We start from the raw sequence: 20828 nt of genomic DNA on the forward strand, positions 1-20828 counted from the left end.
ACTGCATATTGATAGGTATATTGAATATATTTAATTATTCCCTGTAAATTTCAGTGTCTTACCCTTGCCACTGATTTCAATTTCAGTAACAAAAGTGTAACTTATAATTTCACACAAGGCATAGACTTAATATCAAACTGTAGGACTGGCAAGGATAACATATTACTTATGCTTGGTCTCACATGATGCCACTTATCGGCAACCTAAGCAATATTAGGGCGCTGAAAGTCATATATTCAAAATCAATTTTTTTCTAATTTCTATCCATAGTAAGTTTAGATAACACTATCCCATCGCATATCAACCATCTTGGAGCAAAAATGTGATGTCGTTGTGTGGTGGGAACTCATTGAAAATCTGAGCACTTGGAGGCCAGCCATCATTTCAAATCTTCCGAACATGCACGATTCTGACCGATAAGTCCCGAACGCTTCCGAAGAAATAATCACGTGGTCATGGCTCAATATGCTTGGGCATTGTGACGTCACGTGGCCGGAAGTTACCGAAAATTGTCGACAGAAAACGGTTACGGCATGGATTCTGGGCTGATTTTTGGGGGGACCCAATAAATAAAATACTCCTTTTGTGGCTTGCTTCTGTGCTATTTTTAAATGCCCAAAGTATGAAATACTGATGCAGATGTGCTAATATAGGGAAGTAAATGTAAATTTCAACCTCACCAAACAGAATTGCCTTCCCCAGAATATTTCAAGTTTTACCTGCTGAAATCGCTTAGGGCACCTTTAAGAAAAACAATCAAAGCCACAGCATGTGAAAACATGAAGCTTCTTCTTGAAAGGCCTGGCTTACATAAGCGGAAGACACTTTGATGATCTGACAACATGTTTTTCGGCAAAGTTGATTCAACGTACTTCAGTCAGTCTTCACATCATAATGACGTACATGTAGGCGTGCAGGTTTAGAAGTTTATAATGAATCTAATTGGTGGTGGGTGGGGGAAATTACTGGTGTATCTTATATAAACTGTATTCTCTTGCCAAGGGTTCGGATAAAAGTAAAAATGTGGAATAAAACAATTACTTTTCCCTACACAAAAATCGAAGGAAATAATGACTTGATCCAATAAATTTTTTATTTGATTGTAGGTTATAAATTCTCCAGATTATGCTAAATGAGAGTCCAGCGCAAAATGGCATTATATAGAGCTCACAGGATTACATTGAATTTCTAACAAAAATTCAGATCATGCTTAAACACTGGAAAAATTAAAACTTGGTTCCAAAAGGAAACATACCTTATCCACATAACATTGGATAGATCCATCACATCCTATTTCATTGAATAATACAATATAACATCATTTTACAAAAAAAGGCAGGGATCAACTTCTCTCTTTTTACATTTCCTGGGATATACATGTATATCAAACCTGATCATGATAATAATTACTGGACTATCCCATTCTCGACTCTGTTCTTGACACAGGTTACATTGTTATCCAATCTATTTGATCCACAATTAATATCCTTGGTCCAGGAGTAGCCTTCAATCCTAAAGCCCCCCTCTCACCGGACCTGCGGCACGCTGGCGTCGTCGCTGCGGCCAATCGAATTGGCAAAGCACTCAATGAATTTCATCGACAAAAGACGAATCTTTTTAAGCTTTGTGTGTTTTGTTGTCTTTTTGGTCATACTTGCACGTTTTGAATGATATTCCCATTAGAAAGTCAAGGGTAACAAAAATCCAGTTTAGGACGCAGCGCTGCCGCCAGCGTGCCGCGGGTCCAGTGAGAGGGGGGCTTAAGATTGTGAGGATGCCCACACCACCAACATTAATGGATTGCGCTGTGAGAAGTTGTGATCTGGAGCTTTGTGCTGTGATGTGATGCACACTCAGTCTGTCTAGTCTTGAATCTTCAGCACATTTCTCTTCTCCAGACTCTCCATCTCACGTAGCACGTGGGCCACGTTGTACCTCAGCTCGTGGAACTTAGACACAGGCACCTGAAACACACACAAGTCTCTCCTTAGCTTGGTTGTTCATCGTTCTGAAGCATAGTCGAACTGTACTTTCCAACACAAACTTAGACACAGGCACCTGAAACACACACAAGTCTCTCCTTAGCTTGGTTGTTCATCATTCTGAAGCATAGTGGAACTGTAATTTCCAACACAAACTTAGACACAGGCACCTGAAACACACACAAGTCTCTCCTTAGCTTGGTTGTTCATCATTTTGAAGCATAGTCTAACTGTACTTTCCGACACAAACTTAGACACAGGCACCTGAAACACACACAAGTCTCTCCTTAGGCCACACCAATTTAATTTCTTGGTTAATGGATTTTTCTTGTAAAATTTTAGCACAAGGACAATCATACTTAAAACAGGAGGCTGGGCTGAAAACTTGCACCTGATCCTGTTCACTCCCTGATACTGTGTGCACCAAAGTTCAAACTTTCCTCTGAGATTCTCTTTTCATGTTGATTTTCAATCTAGATTTTTTTTAAAATTCCGTTAACCAAGAAATTAAATTGGTGTGGCCTTAGACACAGGCACCTGAAACAAACACACACACTGGTCTCTCCTTAGCTTGGATGTTGGTTGGCTGTGCTGGTACAAATCATTCTGTCACAAAGTCGAACTGAAAAATTGGACTTAAAAATGTTCGGCTGTTCAACAGTTTTTTTATCAAGGAGTGAGCAATCTGCCGCAATTCTGAGATGTCACGTTATGCAGATACAAACTGTAGAACATGTGACTCCATGAACAGTGGATCACATGGATTGCTCATTCCTTGACAATGAGTTGACTTGAACAGTTGAAAATTTGAGTAAGCCCACACCATTTTAATTTGTTGTTTAATGGAATTTAAAAAAAATGCTAGATTGGAAAATTAGCAGGAAAACAGAATCTCAGAGGAAAGTTTGTACTTTGGTGCACACAATTTCAGGGAGTGAACAGGGTCAGGTGCTAGTTTTCACCCAAGCCTTCTGTTTTCATGACTTTTTTTGGCTAGAATTTAAAACAAAATTCTGTTAACCAAGAAATTAAATTGGTGTGGCCTAAGTCCAACTTTGCTTTAGGACAAGTCTCTCCAGAAAAGGGCAGAGCCTACATGTACAGATTGTATATATACTACTACTCAGAGTTAAACACACATACTGTCAAGTGATGAACATTTGCTGCAAATGTTTTGAATCTTGTATTGCATATACTTGGTATGTATATCCATAATTGATTTCATAATATACAGAGATATCCTCTGACAGGGACAATTATGTGGCAGGGACTGCCATTCTCATATAGGGCTGTTTAGCCATAGTTGATGCTGTAGGGCTGTTATGAATTACCGGTAGGATTTTACCATGGTAAATACTGACCAACGGAGGCCATATAGTACCTCTGACAGACTCAATAAGCAGATACACAAAAATTAAACATTTGTCTCTATTCGTCTGTACTCAGGCTAAGTTTAGACTACTAAATGTTCACCTACGACCCATGGCAAGTAGAGCAGACAAATAAATCATGGTGTTCTACAGCAGTCTGGCAAGGTCGCATACCTCACAGTAACCATGCATACAAGTACTCTGAAGCCAGGTCTACATGATTTATGTAATGTTGAGCCTCCTAAAAATTCAAATCTATGTTGAGAATGGCAAAAGTCATGACAGTTTACTATGATTACTACAATTAAAAAAAAAAAAGGTGACAGAAAGAGTGTGCTGAAAAGGTGCACTTGCTTCAGGCATGTACTCAGATCTAGACCAAAGCTGGAAGGCAACTGAAAACATTTTTGATTACATGCCAAACCAAAGGAAATCATTTCCTTTGATAAGGGTGGGATATGTGGCACACAACCCCCTCGGCAGTCTTGTCTGTAAATTGAAAGAAAATCTTAAAAGAGAACTGTAGAACACGGCTTAATCACAGGGGAACATGACTACAGTTATGTAAAGGACAGGGGTGACTGATCCGTAGTTACCCAGAACTGCACAGTGCACATGCCCTGAACTGTGGCTTGACAAGTGATCTGTAAATCCAACACAGCCAAGTGAACTTAGTCTTTAATTCTAGACTCTTAATTTATTCAGTCAAGTATAACACCTGACATAAATCATGATGGCAGACTAAAACTCTAGAAAGTCAGAGGTCTAAAATCTGAAAATCTGAAAAGACTGGCTATAACTCATGTCAAAGTTAAATTTTATAGCAAGACATAGTGTCGATTTTTTTATTCTGGCATGATTTCAAAGTAGAAAAATTTCATTTTTGTGGTCTGAGGTTTTGGCAACCGGAATACTCCTCAGATAAACCAACTGCAGCACACACATTTTCTTGAGGTTACATACATGTAAGCTTAACTTGATTTGTGTCTAACTTAGTACATCAATTTGACTAGACTGAGGCTTTGCTAAAAGCTTTTGTACACGTCTTAGAAAGAAACTTCTAAAATGAAGCTTATTAAGACTAGCATTAGACAGCTGCAGAAGCTACTAAGAATTGAATCAATCAATCATTCGTTCACAAGCATCAGGGTCTGATGCATGGTGGCTACATCTACTACAGCTAACTGTAAATGCACTTGAAGTCACATGGTTTTTATTTCGCGCTAAGGGGAAAATGGAGTGTTTGTGGTGGTTTAAATTCGCGGCAGCACTATAGTCACATACCGCTACAGTATTGGACAAAATTGTTCACGGTGGTTTTATGTTTGCCACGAAACGGTAACCGCGGTAACCACGAAAACCGCGAACATAAAACCACTACAAACATTTCTGCATTTACAGTAACAGTCATGGGGTGCAAATTCTATTAGAATCTTAGATGCCATTTCCTCCTACACCCCTTGTGGTTTGCTGAAACAAACCAGTTATGTAAACGGTCCCTACAGCAAGACTGCCTTGTACCTCCCCAACCTGAAATACAATCTGCATCATTCTGGGAAGATGTAATTCACCCATTTTGTGATTTTCTCACCTGACTTTAGTTCCATTCCCAATATCCCGCATGGTATGGGGCCTCTTATAGAATCAAGTCTAGATCAAGTTTGGGATAAAGCCACTGTGATGAATGAATGAATGAACTTTATTGCTCGACAGTTGTACATGGTACAATGTATGGCAACAATGACAAGACAATCAATACAATGAGTACTTAACTATTCTATTCTGAAAACTATAACTACAAAGTACAAGAGCATGGGCGTAAATGGCATACTGATATAGTATTAAAATCCCTATTTACGTACGCACTTTTTAAACTTTTCAAGTTGCAAGCAGGTGCTCCAGGCTGACGCCAAAGTCGGGGTGCGTATGTTAGGAGGGGTTCTTCCTCGGAAAAATCGCATATCAGCATGAGAGTACGGTACATCTTCATGCAAATGAAGTGTGGAATGCTACCACACAATCAATCAGTAATAAAGAATAAATAATACATATATTTAAATTGTTTGATATTTTCTACCCAGAAATATTTTCTCACTAACCCTTTAAGTCGGTAAACATCATCGGAAGGATGATCATTCATGTCAACCTCTTAACTATCCACCGAAATGCTGGAGAGGGGGTGCGTACGTTAGGAGGGTTTTTCCCCTGAACGTTTCAACTCACTGAGTCAGGCCCGCAATCATCCCCAAATCAGGGGTGCGTACGTTAGGAGGGGTGCGTACGTAAATAGGATTATTACCTTTCTGTCTGTTACAATACGTGCTCTCTTTTGTAAAGCGTTACATAATGTATTGATGAGTTTCCAACTAGGAGAAGGCTACTCAGATTATATAACCCACTGGTACTGGGTAATAACACGTTTAGTATCCAGCTATGGAACCGAATGATATGCTGGCTAATTCCCAACTACAATGGCAGATGATGATGATGAAGACTACAGCTCAGACTACAGACGATAAATACTATTTGAGAATGGTCTTCGCAGCAGAATTTTTCTTAAGGTAACATGATCATTTTGCGAGATATGAAAGACAGATATCAAAGTTAGATTTTGATTGGCAATCAAAATCTCCTTATATAACCCCTGTGGCACTGGGTATAGACATGCTCTTGTTTCCTTCAGAAACCTCTTTGCCAATTTTGCTCATCAGTTATGTCTAGAGGCAATGATTGAAGAAAAACTGGGGCATGCAGAATGCAGGAAACCTTTTGAAAGAGCAAAATCCCAAGAAACGGGATCCGCAGAGGGAAAATCTTACACAAAAGACTTTCAACAGTTCAGGCCACTTCTGATTTTCAAAGAACTTGATATGATATACGAAGAGTTCAGTCAAAGATCATTTCTTTGATGTGGTATTCCCATTACATATATCCCATATCAACCCACCTACGTAACAGACCTCAGTGGTAATTATACAAAATCTTTTTAAGACATCTGCCATTCAGAATCTTTCATAACAGCACCCTACATAACACGTGAGCTCACTACCTGTTATCTAAGCTTGTCTCCCACTACAGCCATAATCACGTTCCTTCTGTGGAAGCTTCTAGAAGAAAAGCAGCTCCTTTACATAACATCCCATCCTCGAGGGTACATTTCTCTGACGTGCGCAGGTTTAGTTAAGCACTCTTCACAGCAGTTGTTTGGAGCCATGGTTGTGTAACCTGATGGGGGATCAATGTCTCATGAAAGGGTATTCAACCCAATTGAAGCACATATATCAACTACTTTGTGAACATAGCAGTCTAACAGGTAAAGTAACTGTTTCTTTTGACACAGCAACCCAAAAGAATGGAACAATCTATTGACTCCTACATTGTATAGTTATGTTCTTCCAGCTTTTGAAACTGTAATAATTACCCAAATAGACAATCTTCAATCTTCTGTGCAGTAATATGTTTTCTGCATTCTAGAAAAATCTTATATTTTCAGACTAAAATTTTCCCTTCATTTAAGTTTTATAGAAGGTTCATGGATTCTTTCCCAGTATGGAAGACTAATTATCTTGTACCAAGTACAAATCTGAATTGTTAAAATCATATCTCCATGGTCCACTATGGTATGGTGAGAAATCTTTCTTACATCCTTACCACAATATACATACATACCTGTATGACATTTATTCATGTACTGTAAATTCATTAAGTTTGCAGTGGTCTAAGGCCACACCAATTTAATTTCTTGGTTAACGGATTTTTTTTTTAAATCTTAGCAACAAAAAAATCATGAAAACAGAAGGCTGGGGTGAAAACTTGCACCTGACCCTGTTCACTCCCTGAAATTGTGTGCACCAAAGTACAAACTTTCCCATGAGATTCTGTTTTCCTGTTGATTTTCCAATCTAGCATTTTTTTTCTAAATTCCGTTATTAAACCAAGAAATTACATGTAGAATGGTGTGGCCTAATGTTCATGACTTTTGTGGTAACCTCTTCACCGCAAACTTAACAAGCTATCTACTTACCAAAAATCATGGCCATTCATCATGCCCTTTTTGAGTTATTCCCTTTCAAAGTCTGAAGCAAAACCTGCTCCTGCAGTTCCAAAAAAGCCGCCAGGGGGCCCAAACCTATAGCACTTACTCTCTGTCCAAAGAGCTATCTACTACTCAAAAATCAGTTCCATAGCATGTCCAGAACACGAGATATCCAAACAGGGAGTTCCGCTGCAGTACCGTGACAAGCCGCTAGGATACCCAAAATCTAATCATTTCCAGGTCTCATCAAGATCTACCCACCTACCAAATATCAAGACAATCCATCCAGGCCTTCTCCTGTTATTCTGCTTCTTTACAAACACAAACACACACACATACAAACGCTACCCTCTGCATAACCTTCTTGGCGAAGGTAAAAACACCGCGAAAGTTTATGTTCTGTCATCTTCCACCTGCCACCTTGTTTCAACAGCAAACTATAAAAAACACCACAAACACTTTTCCCTACTGCAAATTTAAATCACCGCCAACTTAAATGCATTTACTGTATGCTTTTAGGAATAAAATTGCCTTCATCCTAATCAGAACATAATTCCTTGCAGATCCCAAGTCGTTCCACTTCTACGTTCAGGTTCGTGCAATGACGTTATAAAGTCTATCCCTTGATGTTACATAACATGCTCAGGAAACATTATGTAACATCCACTCGGGTCTTCAGCTTTGTATTCAATGCATCTATAAGGACTACCATAGGAAAACTTTTGAAAGAAAAAGAGGGCAAGATAGAGGACATGAGTCCAACATATCATACAGATCAATGCATTTAATCTGACCAGGTCAATTCGAGTTTTTGCCTTTCTCTTCATCAAAAAAGGATTTTCAATGGTTTAAACCCTGGTTTTTACTTGAGGTCTCTCACCGTGGGGTCTAAGCGTAGGTGCTAACTGTTTAGTCTCCCCTTTAGGACCACCTGGCTATAATTTAATCCTAGCTAAAAGCCTGGTGAACACTATTTAAGTTATAACAGAATTTCTTATGTAACAGGGTGAAGGATGTGCTTCCCATGGCATACATAATTTAACATTCAATACATTCATCCACTATATACACACACTCACACTCCATTTTATACAGTCCAGCTGGAAAAAGGAACTGAACTGCATCATTGTAGCTCAAGCAAAAGGTGAACCTTTCACTTACTCTATGTGGCTTATTATTGCTAGAAATCTAACACTTATATACAATAAGAACCAAATATCAACTCCCCCTACCCCTATTCCCCTCCCTTTATACATGGTACCACTGATGCATGTACAGGATAGGTGATGAAGATACGTATCCAGAGACAAAAATATACATAAGACCAGTTATAAATAATGTTTCGTAATCATAACTTTTGGGAAAGGAAATATAAATTACTCATAGTAGGGGCAACATCCTGCCCACAAGATGTATACACTCCACAAGTATTACTTAAATCAAGATATAGGACCGACATGACATAAGCAATAACTTATATAAGGGAATGATCAAAGCTTTAGGTAGCAAAGTGAAACTTGCCTAGGGGCCTTACATAATAATGGTGTTCCAATCACATCCTGCCGTGCCCTGAGCTACAACAGAATGCCACTCCTGGCTTCTTCTTACCCACTCAGTTTAACAAGCAGCTGCAGGAGAAAAGATTTTACATTTCTACCTAACAAAATTATGACAGATGATATGGTGCTAATGTGCCCAGCCTTCTAATTGAACACTGAAAGAGTGATTTGGTTTCAAATCTGTTCAGACCTAAAAACATTTTCCCATCTAGTAATCCAGCTACTCCTTGTGAGAGTGGTTTCTACAATTTATATATGCATTAGCTTAAAAGCTTACTACAAATTTAAGAAACTAAGCTTCAAAATCACAAGTGCTTCTGCTTTTCCTTTTACTGATTACAGCCACACATGTTTCAAGAGTGTTTTGTATGGGCACTGATTCGCCGGATGAATAGTAAGACCTTACATAAAATTCTCCTTGAAATATAGTACAATGTAGGAGGAGTGATTGCTCAAAGGGGTAGTTGGCTCATGTTTGTCCGTATCATCTGTCATACTTAAGTGGAGTATGTCTTTTATCATGTTTATCCTTTCAATATCTGCAGTCATATACACTACATGTACATTATTTCATGTATACAAAAATAAAACATAGAAATTTCAATGGTAGCAACAATACTGGTCAAGTCATTCTTAAGTGACAATTGTATGTCTTCTGTCATGTTTGTCCTTTCAATATCTGCAGTCATATACACTACATGTACACAAAAAATAAAACATTTAAAACGGTTCATGACATTTTGTAGCAACAATATTGTGTCTACTTGTTCAGGCTTCGTCACAGGGTGGAAACTAAACTTCAAAAACATTTTATGTTCTTTCCTAGGGCAGACAATTAGTCCTTAAAAGGCTCTTTTCAAAGAATCGATAGCTGTTTCATTTCACATGAGCGAGCGGTTGTACCTTATGTAAGGTAGAGAGGTGTGATACGTAACAATCACTTATATAAGGATTAGCGAGAAAAGGTGAACGACCTGACAGACTTCACAACACCTGTGCTTTTAAGCGATGCATGATGTTTATTCCAGGATAATTTCACACCAGCCAGCTTAGGCAGATACCCTTGAATGTACTTACGTGTGAGCTTACAGGTATATTTTTCTCAAAACCCTCCTTTCTGTGTTGATCTCTCTCTTCCTTTGGTAGTAACGACACCTGAAGGCTCTAGGCTAAGAGTAAGTACGGGCTGACTGGTGACATATGGAAAGTTTCATAACTTAAGATGCAGTTTAGCATTTCAAAATATTATGTAACGCTCTGCTCTGCCAAACATGGAAAGTTCCAGAAGCTACATGTACCATGAGATGAGAAAATCACTATCATCAAAAGAGAGAAAGTAAAAAAAAAACTCTTAACAGTACCAAACAAATTGTGATATGGAAAGTTTCATTAAGTTGCCATGAAGTTTGGTGTCAGAGGAAAAGAAAAGAAACTAGAGTTCCACGACCTCATACCTTCGCCAAATGATTTTAACCTTTTTGACTAACGTATCAGGAGTGTTTCTCATCAATTATAAATCATACCAGTTGATCTTCCTCACCCAAAAAACAAAAGCATGAGCTTAACAAAGAAGGTCATGCTAACAAAGTAACATTTATCATGAATTATGCAAATGAGGTCCTTATTAGCATAATTTGATTCAACGATGTTCACATTCACATAACTTCCAAATGACACAAGTATGAAATTGCCATCATTTACCTGTTTGGAATTATAGTAGTTTCTCATTAAGTATGCAAATTAGGCCTACATATCCATATTTTTTATCAATCAAAATTCCTCAGTAGCAAATGTCAGATATTTCAATAGTCATGTCATGGAACACAGCGGGGTTTTAAAATTGTCTCATTAATTATGCAAATTAGAATCTGATTTGCCTAATTATCGTCCAATCATACAAAGCATCACGTAAGCTATCTACATACCCAAAATCATTAACATCCATCAAGCCCATCTTGAGTTATAGTATTTTCTCATTAATTATGCAAATGAGGTCTTCATTTGCATAATTGATATCTATTAATATTTCTCTCTTCTTCAATTACATATGTCACATGTTTGAGAATCCTATCGTGGAATTTGGCGGATGGAGAAACTTTCCGCATTAATTATGCGAATTAGATGCTGATTTGCATAATAACTATCTAATCATGTACATCATCACTCAAGCTATCTACTTACCAAAAATCATAACCATCCATCAAGCCCTTCTTGAGTTATTCCCTTTCAAAGTCTGAACCAAAACCTGCTCCTGCAGTTCCAAAGAAGCCGCTAGGGGGCCAAAACCTATACCAATTACTCTCTGTCCAAAGAGCTTTCTACCACTCAAAAATCAGTTCCATAGCTTGTCCAGAACACGAGATATCGAAACAGGAAGTTCCGCTGCAGTACCGTAACAAGCCGCTAGGGGACCCAAAATCTAATCATTTCCTAGTCTCATCAAGACCTACCCACCTACCAAATATGAAGACAATCCACCCAAGCCTTCTCGAGTTATGCTGTACGTTACAAACATACACACATACAAACGCTACCCTCTGCATAACCTTCTCGGTGAAGGTAATTATTATGTAATGCTGCTTTCTAGCGCCAAACAGCTTTACAGTGAGGAAAACCAATACAGGTGCTTACTAGCAGTCTGGCCCATTACATAGGGACTGGCTATGTAGTAGGGTCAACACAGGTTATCTGAAGACTGTAGGTCCAATTAAAACAGGTTAAACCTGACTCCTAACCCTTCTATTTACATGGAGCAAGGACATCTTGGTCATTTGTCAAAATACAAAGACTAAAGGACATTGTACATTATTGTCTATTTACTTTATAGGGGTTTTGTGCAGATTATGGTGTATACGTTATTTATTGACTGTTTATTTGACTTATGTGCCATACAGTTTGTTTTTCTGTTGTTTTCTGTTGGTTATATGAAAAATCAATAAAAAAATTTTAAAAAAAAAGACCAAATGACCTCCCCAAGAAATCTCTGCGGTGATGAAGACCAATTTCACATCAAATAATTCTGAATGAGCTCATTCAAGTTATTGATAAGTAAATCAACATGTTTTCGCAAAGACTTGACCAGGGGTGCCAAAGAATACATACGAATTTTACGGAATACATACGAATTTTACGGAATACATACGATCCATTACTAGAAACATACGATCCGTACGGAATACATACGATCCTTTAGGCAGAAACATACGATCCGTACGGAATACATACGATCCATTACGCGGAATACATACGATCCTTACGGAAGACATACGATCCTTATTAATTTGGAGAAATGTGTCTGGATCACGTGACACCGGCGGCAAATTCAAGATGGCTGACTCGGGATAACCAGTTCTTCGTACAATATCTTGGCTTTTAGAGCTTAATGATGGCGTATCCCATCCGGCTAAACTCTATAAAATCTCAAGCTGCACTAAATGAAGACTGTTTTAGGCTTAGACCAACTAGGAGGACCAGACAAAGCTAGATTCGGTGCTAGCGCGATGGCCAGCAAATTAGTAAGGATCGTATGTATTCCGCATAATGGATTGTATGTATTTCGTACGGATCGTATGTTTCTGCGTAATGGATCGTATGTATTCCGTACGGGTCGTATGTTTCTAGTAATGGATCGTATGTATTCCGTAAAATTCGTATGTATTCCGTAAAATTCGTATGTATTCTTTGGCACCCCTGTTGACATGACAAACATTGTAATAACATGTACTACATGTCTTCAACGCTTCAGATGTATGCTGTAAGTGAAACAAATTTTACTGTAGTCAAAACTGCCCAAGAAGACCACTCAGGGGACTGATAAAATCTGGTCTATGTGGACAGATGGACACTGTAGACAGGATTCTTAATGCTTGTGTCAATTGGAAACATTATCTGAGGGACCAACAAAAAGTGGTCACTTCTACCAGCAGAATCTGTAATCTGTTCTGACAATCTGGCTGATAAAGTTACCCACAGTGAGATTGAGTCATTCAGGTTTGGTCATGGGAAAAATGTGCTTCTCGGTTTTGCATCAACAGGCCTCAAAATACCCATTTGCAGCACTACATTCATAAAACAAAATTGGAGATAGCAGAAAAAATTTTAGAGGCTAAAAATGTTCAGGCTTGCTATACAGATAAGGGCACACCAATTTATTTTCTTGGTTAACGGATTAAAAAAAAAATTTAAAAAAAATGCTACATTAGAAAAACAACATGAAAACAGAATCTCAGAGGAATGTTTTTAATTTGGTAAACACAGTTTCAGGGAGTGAGCAAGTTTTCACCCCGGCCTTCTGTTTTCATGATTTTTTGTGCGCTAAAAATAAAAATTTGTTAACCAAGAAATTAAATTGGTGTGGCCTAACAGAAAAAGTATGTCAAGCTATGATTGACTTTTAACTCTATCTGATGAAGACTGACCTCAAACGTTTGTATTCTTCCGTCACTCAAAGTCATCTCCATCAGAATGGTTGGTTCTAACACTCGGTTCAGGGCACTGTAAAAAGTGAAGACGAAAACACAAATATATCATGTCACTTTACATTTTTTTAAATGGCTCTTCAATAAATAAAAACTTAGAAATTATAGACATGCAAACTAATGAAATGATAGAAGTATGAAAAAGGTTCAGAAAAAATATGTCGTGTTGATGTTTCATTTAGAAAAGCAAACTGAAATGATAGATCAATCTGTAAATGGGACAGAACAAAACACAATGTCATGTTAGATGTTTGAAAAATGTCTTTTTTAAATAAAGATTCACAAATATGTGACATTGTCAACAAGGTGCAGTGTCATGTCACATCTGTGAAAAATGGAATTCTTCCATAAAAGTTTATTCAACCGTCTCCCTGCTGCCTAACTCTGTAACCAATGGAGAATTGGGTGCCAAACTGCTACTTCAGTCCACTCAAAATTAAAATCCATAGACATGCAAACTGATAAAATGATAAAAACGCGGAAGAGGTGAAGAACAAAAACCAATGTTACATTTTCTTCCATAAAAATCACTAAAATACATGCAAACGGATAAAATGACAGAAATATGGCAAAACAATGGTAGAATACTTATGCAACAGATATGTTATGAAACAGCGCATAGTGCGCATGTACTAGTATGCACGTACACATACATTATTATTCATGAGTGTTATTCAACTCACATGTTTATTCCACGACGGGGAAATTGTCATGTTACATGTACATCATGAATGTTAAGTTCAATACCCCAAGGAATATGAATATCAAGACAATCAGACTTTATGTAAGTTACCTTAGTTGAATATTCACATTGTCAATCATCATTTATGTAAGTAACCAGTTTTACCTTGAATATTCACGTCGTTATCACTTATGAAAGGGGCACTGAAGAAACGTGTTTGTTTATGCAGTACATGAATGTACATGTACAGTGAGGTGGGGCATTGGCCTGAATAATCCAAGAACTCTGTTACCTCGTTTATCGGGAGTGACAGAACCGCAAATATATATATACATATATACATGTAACAGCAAATTGCTGCTCCCTATCCACATTTCTCTCTGAAAACAGAAAATAGCCTAGAGCCAAAAGACCTACTTGTCATGAAGGCATGTACAGTTTTTGAGGAGAAAAAAAAATGGGTGCATTTCTTTCTGCTTTAAAGGGGCATATTGTGACATGAACATAAAACAAAATTCTTTGTTTTTGATTATTTTTCATCATTAGTTGAATCTACCTTATTACACTGCACAGCAATATTCATCACGTAAGGATGCGACGTTGTAGTGTCGTGCGAACGTCTTGAAAAAATTATATACGCAATCCCCGCCGCCGCTTGAAATGGCCGCCATCTTGTCCAACATTCCGACAAACCAACGAACACGCGATCGAACGCCCGACGTTCTGAAGTTTGTTAACTTGTGGTGATTTTCATGTGACGCTCGAACTCCGACCATAACGGTCGATTCTGATTTTTCATAGCGTTCTACACTGGCTTATTTGCATATCAACTTGCGGGACGCAAGTTAATATGTAAATGGACCAGATTTTACACGTTTTGCGTTTTTTGTTGTTGATTCATGCTGGAAATGTGACAAAATGACGGGAATATGTTGGAATTAAGTAACAGATAAGTCACAAATGTGAATCTAAGTGTAGATCTTTCAAATTCTTACTATTTGTAGTTTTTGCCCACCAGATTCTACAATATGCCCCTTTAAGATTCAGGGCTTACCTGGTTGATATGCCGACATCTACTCTCCACCTGAAGTTCTGCAAGGTTGGAAGTCGGCTTCTACAGTCCAGTGCTGAGGCATCCAGGTTGGTCCTCCTGCAATACCAATACAGATCACTAGATGCCAGGCATGTCCAGCTTTACTGTAAAGGTTGCATGACACGGACTTGCGCAATTGCCTTCATATCAAGACAAAAAAATTTTAAAAATTGAAACGACCAAACATATTATAACATCATGTATAGATGAGGAAATTTTACTTACTTTCCTCCAAAAACAGCACTGGCAAGGTCCACAATAAACTCTTCTGGAATGCTGCAAGAAAAGTCAAGAGCAAGACAACTTACCAGCTGCAGCCATATTCTTATTTCATTATGATTAGAGAAATGCCATCACAAATGTGCATGAACATACAGTAATTCTAAGACACTGCATTACATGTTTATCTGAGTTGGTGGCAGCTTAGTTGGTATGGAAAGGATTAAAGGAATAGCTGACAAACAATTTTCATTTCCCCTTTTCTAGGAGTGGCTCTTATTTTGAACTTACTTGAGTTCCTTGAGATCATCCTTGAAGAGCTGAAAAATGAAATGATAAGAATAAGTACATTGCATCTCATTCACATGACAATACATGTATCAGTGAGGCGGTTAAGTTCTTTTCTTTCTTTCTTTGGCAGTCGAGTCTCGGAAGACTATCTGAGCGCCTCTGGAGTTCTCTTGTGACTTCTGATGTGGCAGTTAAGTAGTGCAGATAATATCAATGTAGTCAGCATAAAAATTGATTTGATTTATTAGATTGTATATTGTGTATAAAAACATATATACAGCCAGGGCTGACCAACTAGCCGACGGTTATTACAAAGCTAAGGGCCGGGCTAGCCCTCGTAACTGTACGAAAAACAATACAAGTGCAATGATTACAAGGCTGAGGCACATATAAAGGCCTTTACAAAGCACATGACTTAGGTAACAAGTTCAGTTTTTACTTACTAGGTTATACAGATTATATAAAGCAATGAGTTATATTTGATGTATATATAATATAACATCATATATATATATATTATATAACATCAAGGAGGACCTCCACCACCTCAACCTACACAATGTAAATCCACAGGACAGAGGCACCTGGCGAGCGGCCACCAAGCTCCCCCATCAGCATGCAAGCACGTCAAACCCCCAGAAGACGATAAACCGGATAGTGAGTGAGTGAGTGAGTGTGGAGACGGCCTAAATTGATATAAATGAAATCTGATAGCTTTATTACCTCAGGTTTGAGGGAGGTTTGGGGTAACCTCAATGCCAACCTCAAGGTGCTGAGCAGCCCTGAATAAATTATGTTAATGAGGTCCTCTGTCATCCCATTGGTCTGTAGGTCGGTGAAGCTCTTGGAGTCCACATCGGCCCCTTCAAGGGCAGTAACTGCAACTGTGGAGACAAAACATGCAGATGTATATTTAAGATAATGATAAAGAAAAGTATATTGGAGTTCAAAGTTACGCTCAAGGTCCGCCTTGATAACGCCAGCCCGCCTGGCGCTGCTCTCGTCCGCCAGTTGAAGACTTGTCCCTCTAACTGAGGGGGGAAATACGTGCCTTTCCCAAGGGAATCATATTATTTGGCGATCATTAATCCCTTGGCAGAATGTCATATGACAAAGGTCATGGTTTTGTATCATCTATGTAGTGTAGTTAAACAACCCATATTCTTCTTCTCCTTAAACCACCCATCACTTCATATTTAACGTTACATCTACTAACGTTATATATATCTAGGGTATCCAGGTTTTACCTCACCTGTAAGGAGACTTCGGAACGTCTTCTTGTCCAACTTCTTGAGCTCCTTGACCATGATCTTGACCTCAGGAGGAACCCGTGTGCCGTAGAACGGTGTCCTGTCTGCACGAGTCGAGCTCCCGCCTGCTTTACTCGACTGGACTTGGATAATAGACATACTACAACAGTGCAACTGCTAAACGTTCAAGTGTAAGAAAGTAAGGAACTGTACTTCTTGAAAGTCCCCTTTCCTCAGAAATTCAACATTCCTGCGAATACCAGAACTACTCTCTGGCCCTCTGCACAGTAGCAAACGGGTAAGCTGATATCTCGGGACGATTTGAAGGCAGAAAATCACGGCAAAAGCAAAAGTAAGACAGCTGAGATCCTCCCCTTCCGGACAGGTCATAGGACTAACCTTTGACCACTAGACTAGACTATACTATTAGTGAAAAGGGGTACTAAATAGAAATTAAAATGTTTAAACAACACGATTAGATAACAATTTATTATCTAAATGCATTTAATACAAGAGGCATATAATAATTATTGCAATTCATCATCCATTCATCTGGATATTATTCTGCTAGTTGTTAAATTTTACTCTACTGCAAGTAGTACATCCCTCATATTGCAAATACTTACTTCGAAAAAGGAGACAAAATGGCTGACACACGGACGACGCATGTAACGTACTACGGGTAAATTTTCAATTTCTCTGATTTCTTTGGCCGTCTGTTGGGACTTGTACACATCCCAACGACAGATACAAATATCTTAACTTTTCCGGCGTTTATGTTTATATTGCATTTTCTCATTTGAAGGCAAATTCTTATGTACAATTTTGGGTGGGGAGGGGGGCACAACATCTCTCACTCGAGTGACATGTGATTTGATTGAAAAAGGGAAAATGTCGTATAATAATTAACATTACCTATCTTTCTAGCCTGAACTGCACTATTTGGTCGGATCCCCTTGATGTAATGTTGTCTAGATTGTATGTAGAACAACTTATTTTTGTTGCAAGCCCTAGCCTTTTGATGTGTATAATTCCACGTTTATGACAAAACGTTGAATGAAAACATACAAAGCACTTTGCGTCTTTTGTCCATCATGTCTGTGGCCTCTGTGCAAATCAGGTCAATCATCTACATGTATGTGATTATTAAACTATTTACAGTCACAAGTAAGTAGAGCAAAAAGTCAAGGAATCTGCAAACATTTTGTAGCCAACCAACTGAAGATGAAAAAAATTCAAGAGGAACCTGGATAATTTTAATTCCAAAAACAACCTAAGAATACCAACTATGTAAAGAATACTAGTTCACATTGAATGAATCACACTGCATGTACTGATGATGTTATCCAATTCTGTATTTCAGCCCAGACCAAGACAACATCGGGCCCTTCAGGACACTTCTAGTCTTCACTCTCCTGATGGTGACAGCTCCCATAAGCCTTTACTTCATGTCTAAGACAATAGTGTTTGAAGGTGGGTCACAATTACTGCATTGTGTAACAAATTGAGGTTTGCCAAATAACACTTGATCTACATGTAGCAACTAGATAAAATTGGAAACTTTCAAGTTTCATCCAGGTGCTTGAGTAACTGTTATATTACTTACTACCTGGATGTCTAACCTTTATCAACCCAGTATTTATGTGTGAATACGGAGAAATAGTATTTTTTCTTAGTTGTTCTCTTTTGATCTTCCCGACCATTTTATTTTAGTGATTAGTCTACATTACAGGAACAAGTGTTAACTGACGTAAACCATTGCTTTCTTTCTGTTTTACTTTAAATGCTATGATAAATGTAGTTCATGTATGCTCAACACAAATTGAATAGGTCTATTTTATAGTCCAGGTCTCTAACTTTGAGAACGTTTTCTTTGGTTCATCTCCAGGTGTATTTGACGTGGATCCTCAGACTGCTAACATATACGGTGCCATTGTTGCCGTGGTTACGATACATCTCGTTCTGGCACTGGCTGTTTATGTGCTGTACGGAGACGACCTCGGCTTCAGGACAGTTGCACCACCTCCGAGCAAGAAGAAAGACTAACGATCATGTTTCAAGACTTTTCAACAGTAAGATTACTGCTCTTCTGTTCTGACTGTGGGATCAAGAAGCTGGGGACCGAGTGAGATCACACAGTGGATAACAGGAATGTTTTGATTCTAGGATACCCGCAGAAGACATTGACTAATGGGTTCATGATCGTCAACAGTTAAGGATACCCCATGCCCAGACCATGATGGAATTTTATAAAATGGGGATTCAAACTAGTGTATACATGTTAAATTCCAGTTGTAAGCTGATAGCTGAAGGTCTTCAACTACCAAATATATTTCCATGCCAAAATCGTCATTTGAACTTCAGCATATCTGAACATGGACTTGACTGTCTTTCTCTGATCCCACCAGGAATGCTGTCTATGGAAGAGAACGATGCGTACTTCTACGGTGCGATAGTTGCTGTGGTGGTTGTTCACATCATCCTGGTCATGTTCGTGGTGGTGGCGTTCAGGGAAAAGCCAAAGGCAGGATTTCCACTCAAACAGGACTAATTCACAGGAGAAATCAGATTGTTATCCTGGGAAATGCTTGCATAAGAGGACTTCTGTCAAAGGCTTCTGTGGGGAAAGGGCTACATGTCAGACTGGACAGTGAGTAGTATTGTAGATTTGAAATTGAATGATGTCTGTTTATCCATTCAAGCTTATCTGATTTCACACATGATGATGAGGTTTAGTAATAGGAGGGTTGAAATACATTAAAATTACACCATTTATCTGCACCAGGCAAGTGTCACAGGCTGGTTTTGTCATGGCACTGTGAAGGTAGATTTAAGAAATACTACTAGTAGTACTGTAACCTACCTGCACATTCAGGTACACTTTTACATGCATTAACCTGCATATGCAGCAGGTGGTATTTCAGGCCCTAAGATGAAACGTTTGTGCCTCCACATTTCAGTGTTTATGCAAACATATAACGTTACTGGTGCTTGTCTAATTTGAAGAGCAGTGAGACTTGATCAGCTTTGAGGTTATGATGTAAATACTGTACATGTACGAATAGAATTGCATTGTGAAGGTATGGTATTGGCAGTCTTAACCAGTTGTAGATGTATACAATCAAGAATGTTTTATTTATAATTTGCCCAATCAGATTTGATTTGTAAATGTACATGCACTTTGGGCCTGAATAGAAAGTGTGGTAGAACATTGACCCAAATTTCAGTACAAAAATGATGTGTACTTGTTTTATAACTTGAAGGCAAAAACAATGTAATTTTGTCCCAAGTAAGCTGTTGGTTGTCAATGTAGCATTTGGAATAAGCAAAACTCTGATTTTGAAATCACAAAGTAGAAGTTAGCCCATCTGAAACATTTTGAAATAGAAGGAGCTTCTTGGAAAATGCATTTAGTGTAATCATGCCAAGTTTAATTACAAGGCTATTTCTTCTTAACTTGGCTAGTATTTAGAACCAGATTAAGACTGAACTGAAGAACAATGTATAAAGCTACTATTCCATATTTGAAAGTAACATGGAAAGTTTGCTACCAGTCCTTTTGCCAATAACAAACTTTATACATTTTCAGGCTGATGGTGTAAGAGTAGCCTCCATAGCAGGCTCTAACCGGCCTTTTTGGGGGGCTAAATAATACACTTTTTGCAGCCAGCCCGTAACCATCAGCCACCCTGTAACTATCTGGTTGCAAAAAGTGTATTATTTAGCCCCCAAAGAAGGCGGATTAGAGCCTGCTATGGAGGCTAGTGTAAGAGTGTTTTTCTAGTGTCATGTAACTGTTGAATGTACTGACATTGTGTATTCTCCCATACTGTAAGAAAAATACAACAAAAGATACAACTGCAGTGAG

The 20828-nt window shown here is 38.4% G+C and overlaps 2 protein-coding genes across 4 annotated transcripts; one reads left to right on the forward strand and one right to left on the reverse strand.

Annotated features, from left to right (window-relative positions):
* Positions 1–8: 8 nt before the first annotated feature.
* Positions 9–17366, reverse strand: LOC136436214 (COMM domain-containing protein 5-like). 3 transcript variants are annotated; one of them, XR_010756019.1, is made up of 8 exons: positions 16963–17366; positions 16434–16594; positions 15711–15739; positions 15426–15476; positions 15162–15257; positions 13366–13441; positions 1783–1964; positions 9–1523 (listed from the first exon to the last, which is right to left on the reverse strand). XR_010756019.1 is itself a non-coding variant. In XM_066429999.1 (7 exons), the coding sequence occupies exons 1-7, from the start codon at positions 17117–17119 to the stop codon at positions 1863–1865; spliced, it is 672 nt and encodes a 223-aa protein (XP_066286096.1). In that variant the 5' UTR covers positions 17120–17366; the 3' UTR covers positions 1547–1862. The 3 variants fall into 3 exon arrangements, 2 of the variants coding, with proteins under 2 accessions (XP_066286096.1, XP_066286097.1); XM_066429999.1 differs by lacking the exon at positions 9–1523 and having other exon boundaries at positions 1547–1964; XM_066430000.1 differs by lacking the exons at positions 9–1523; positions 1783–1964 and adding an exon at positions 2475–2519.
* Positions 17367–17564: 198 nt separating this feature from the next.
* LOC136436226 (vacuolar ATPase assembly integral membrane protein VMA21-like) lies at positions 17565–20823 on the forward strand. The gene is made up of 3 exons (XM_066430028.1): positions 17565–17642; positions 18324–18433; positions 19369–20823. The coding sequence occupies exons 1-3, from the start codon at positions 17605–17607 to the stop codon at positions 19509–19511; spliced, it is 291 nt and encodes a 96-aa protein (XP_066286125.1). The 5' UTR covers positions 17565–17604; the 3' UTR covers positions 19512–20823.
* Positions 20824–20828: the final 5 nt, after the last annotated feature.

The sequence above is a fragment of the Branchiostoma lanceolatum genome, chromosome 6 (assembly GCF_035083965.1).
Source record: "Branchiostoma lanceolatum isolate klBraLanc5 chromosome 6, klBraLanc5.hap2, whole genome shotgun sequence".
NCBI classification, from domain to species: domain Eukaryota; kingdom Metazoa; phylum Chordata; class Leptocardii; order Amphioxiformes; family Branchiostomatidae; genus Branchiostoma; species Branchiostoma lanceolatum.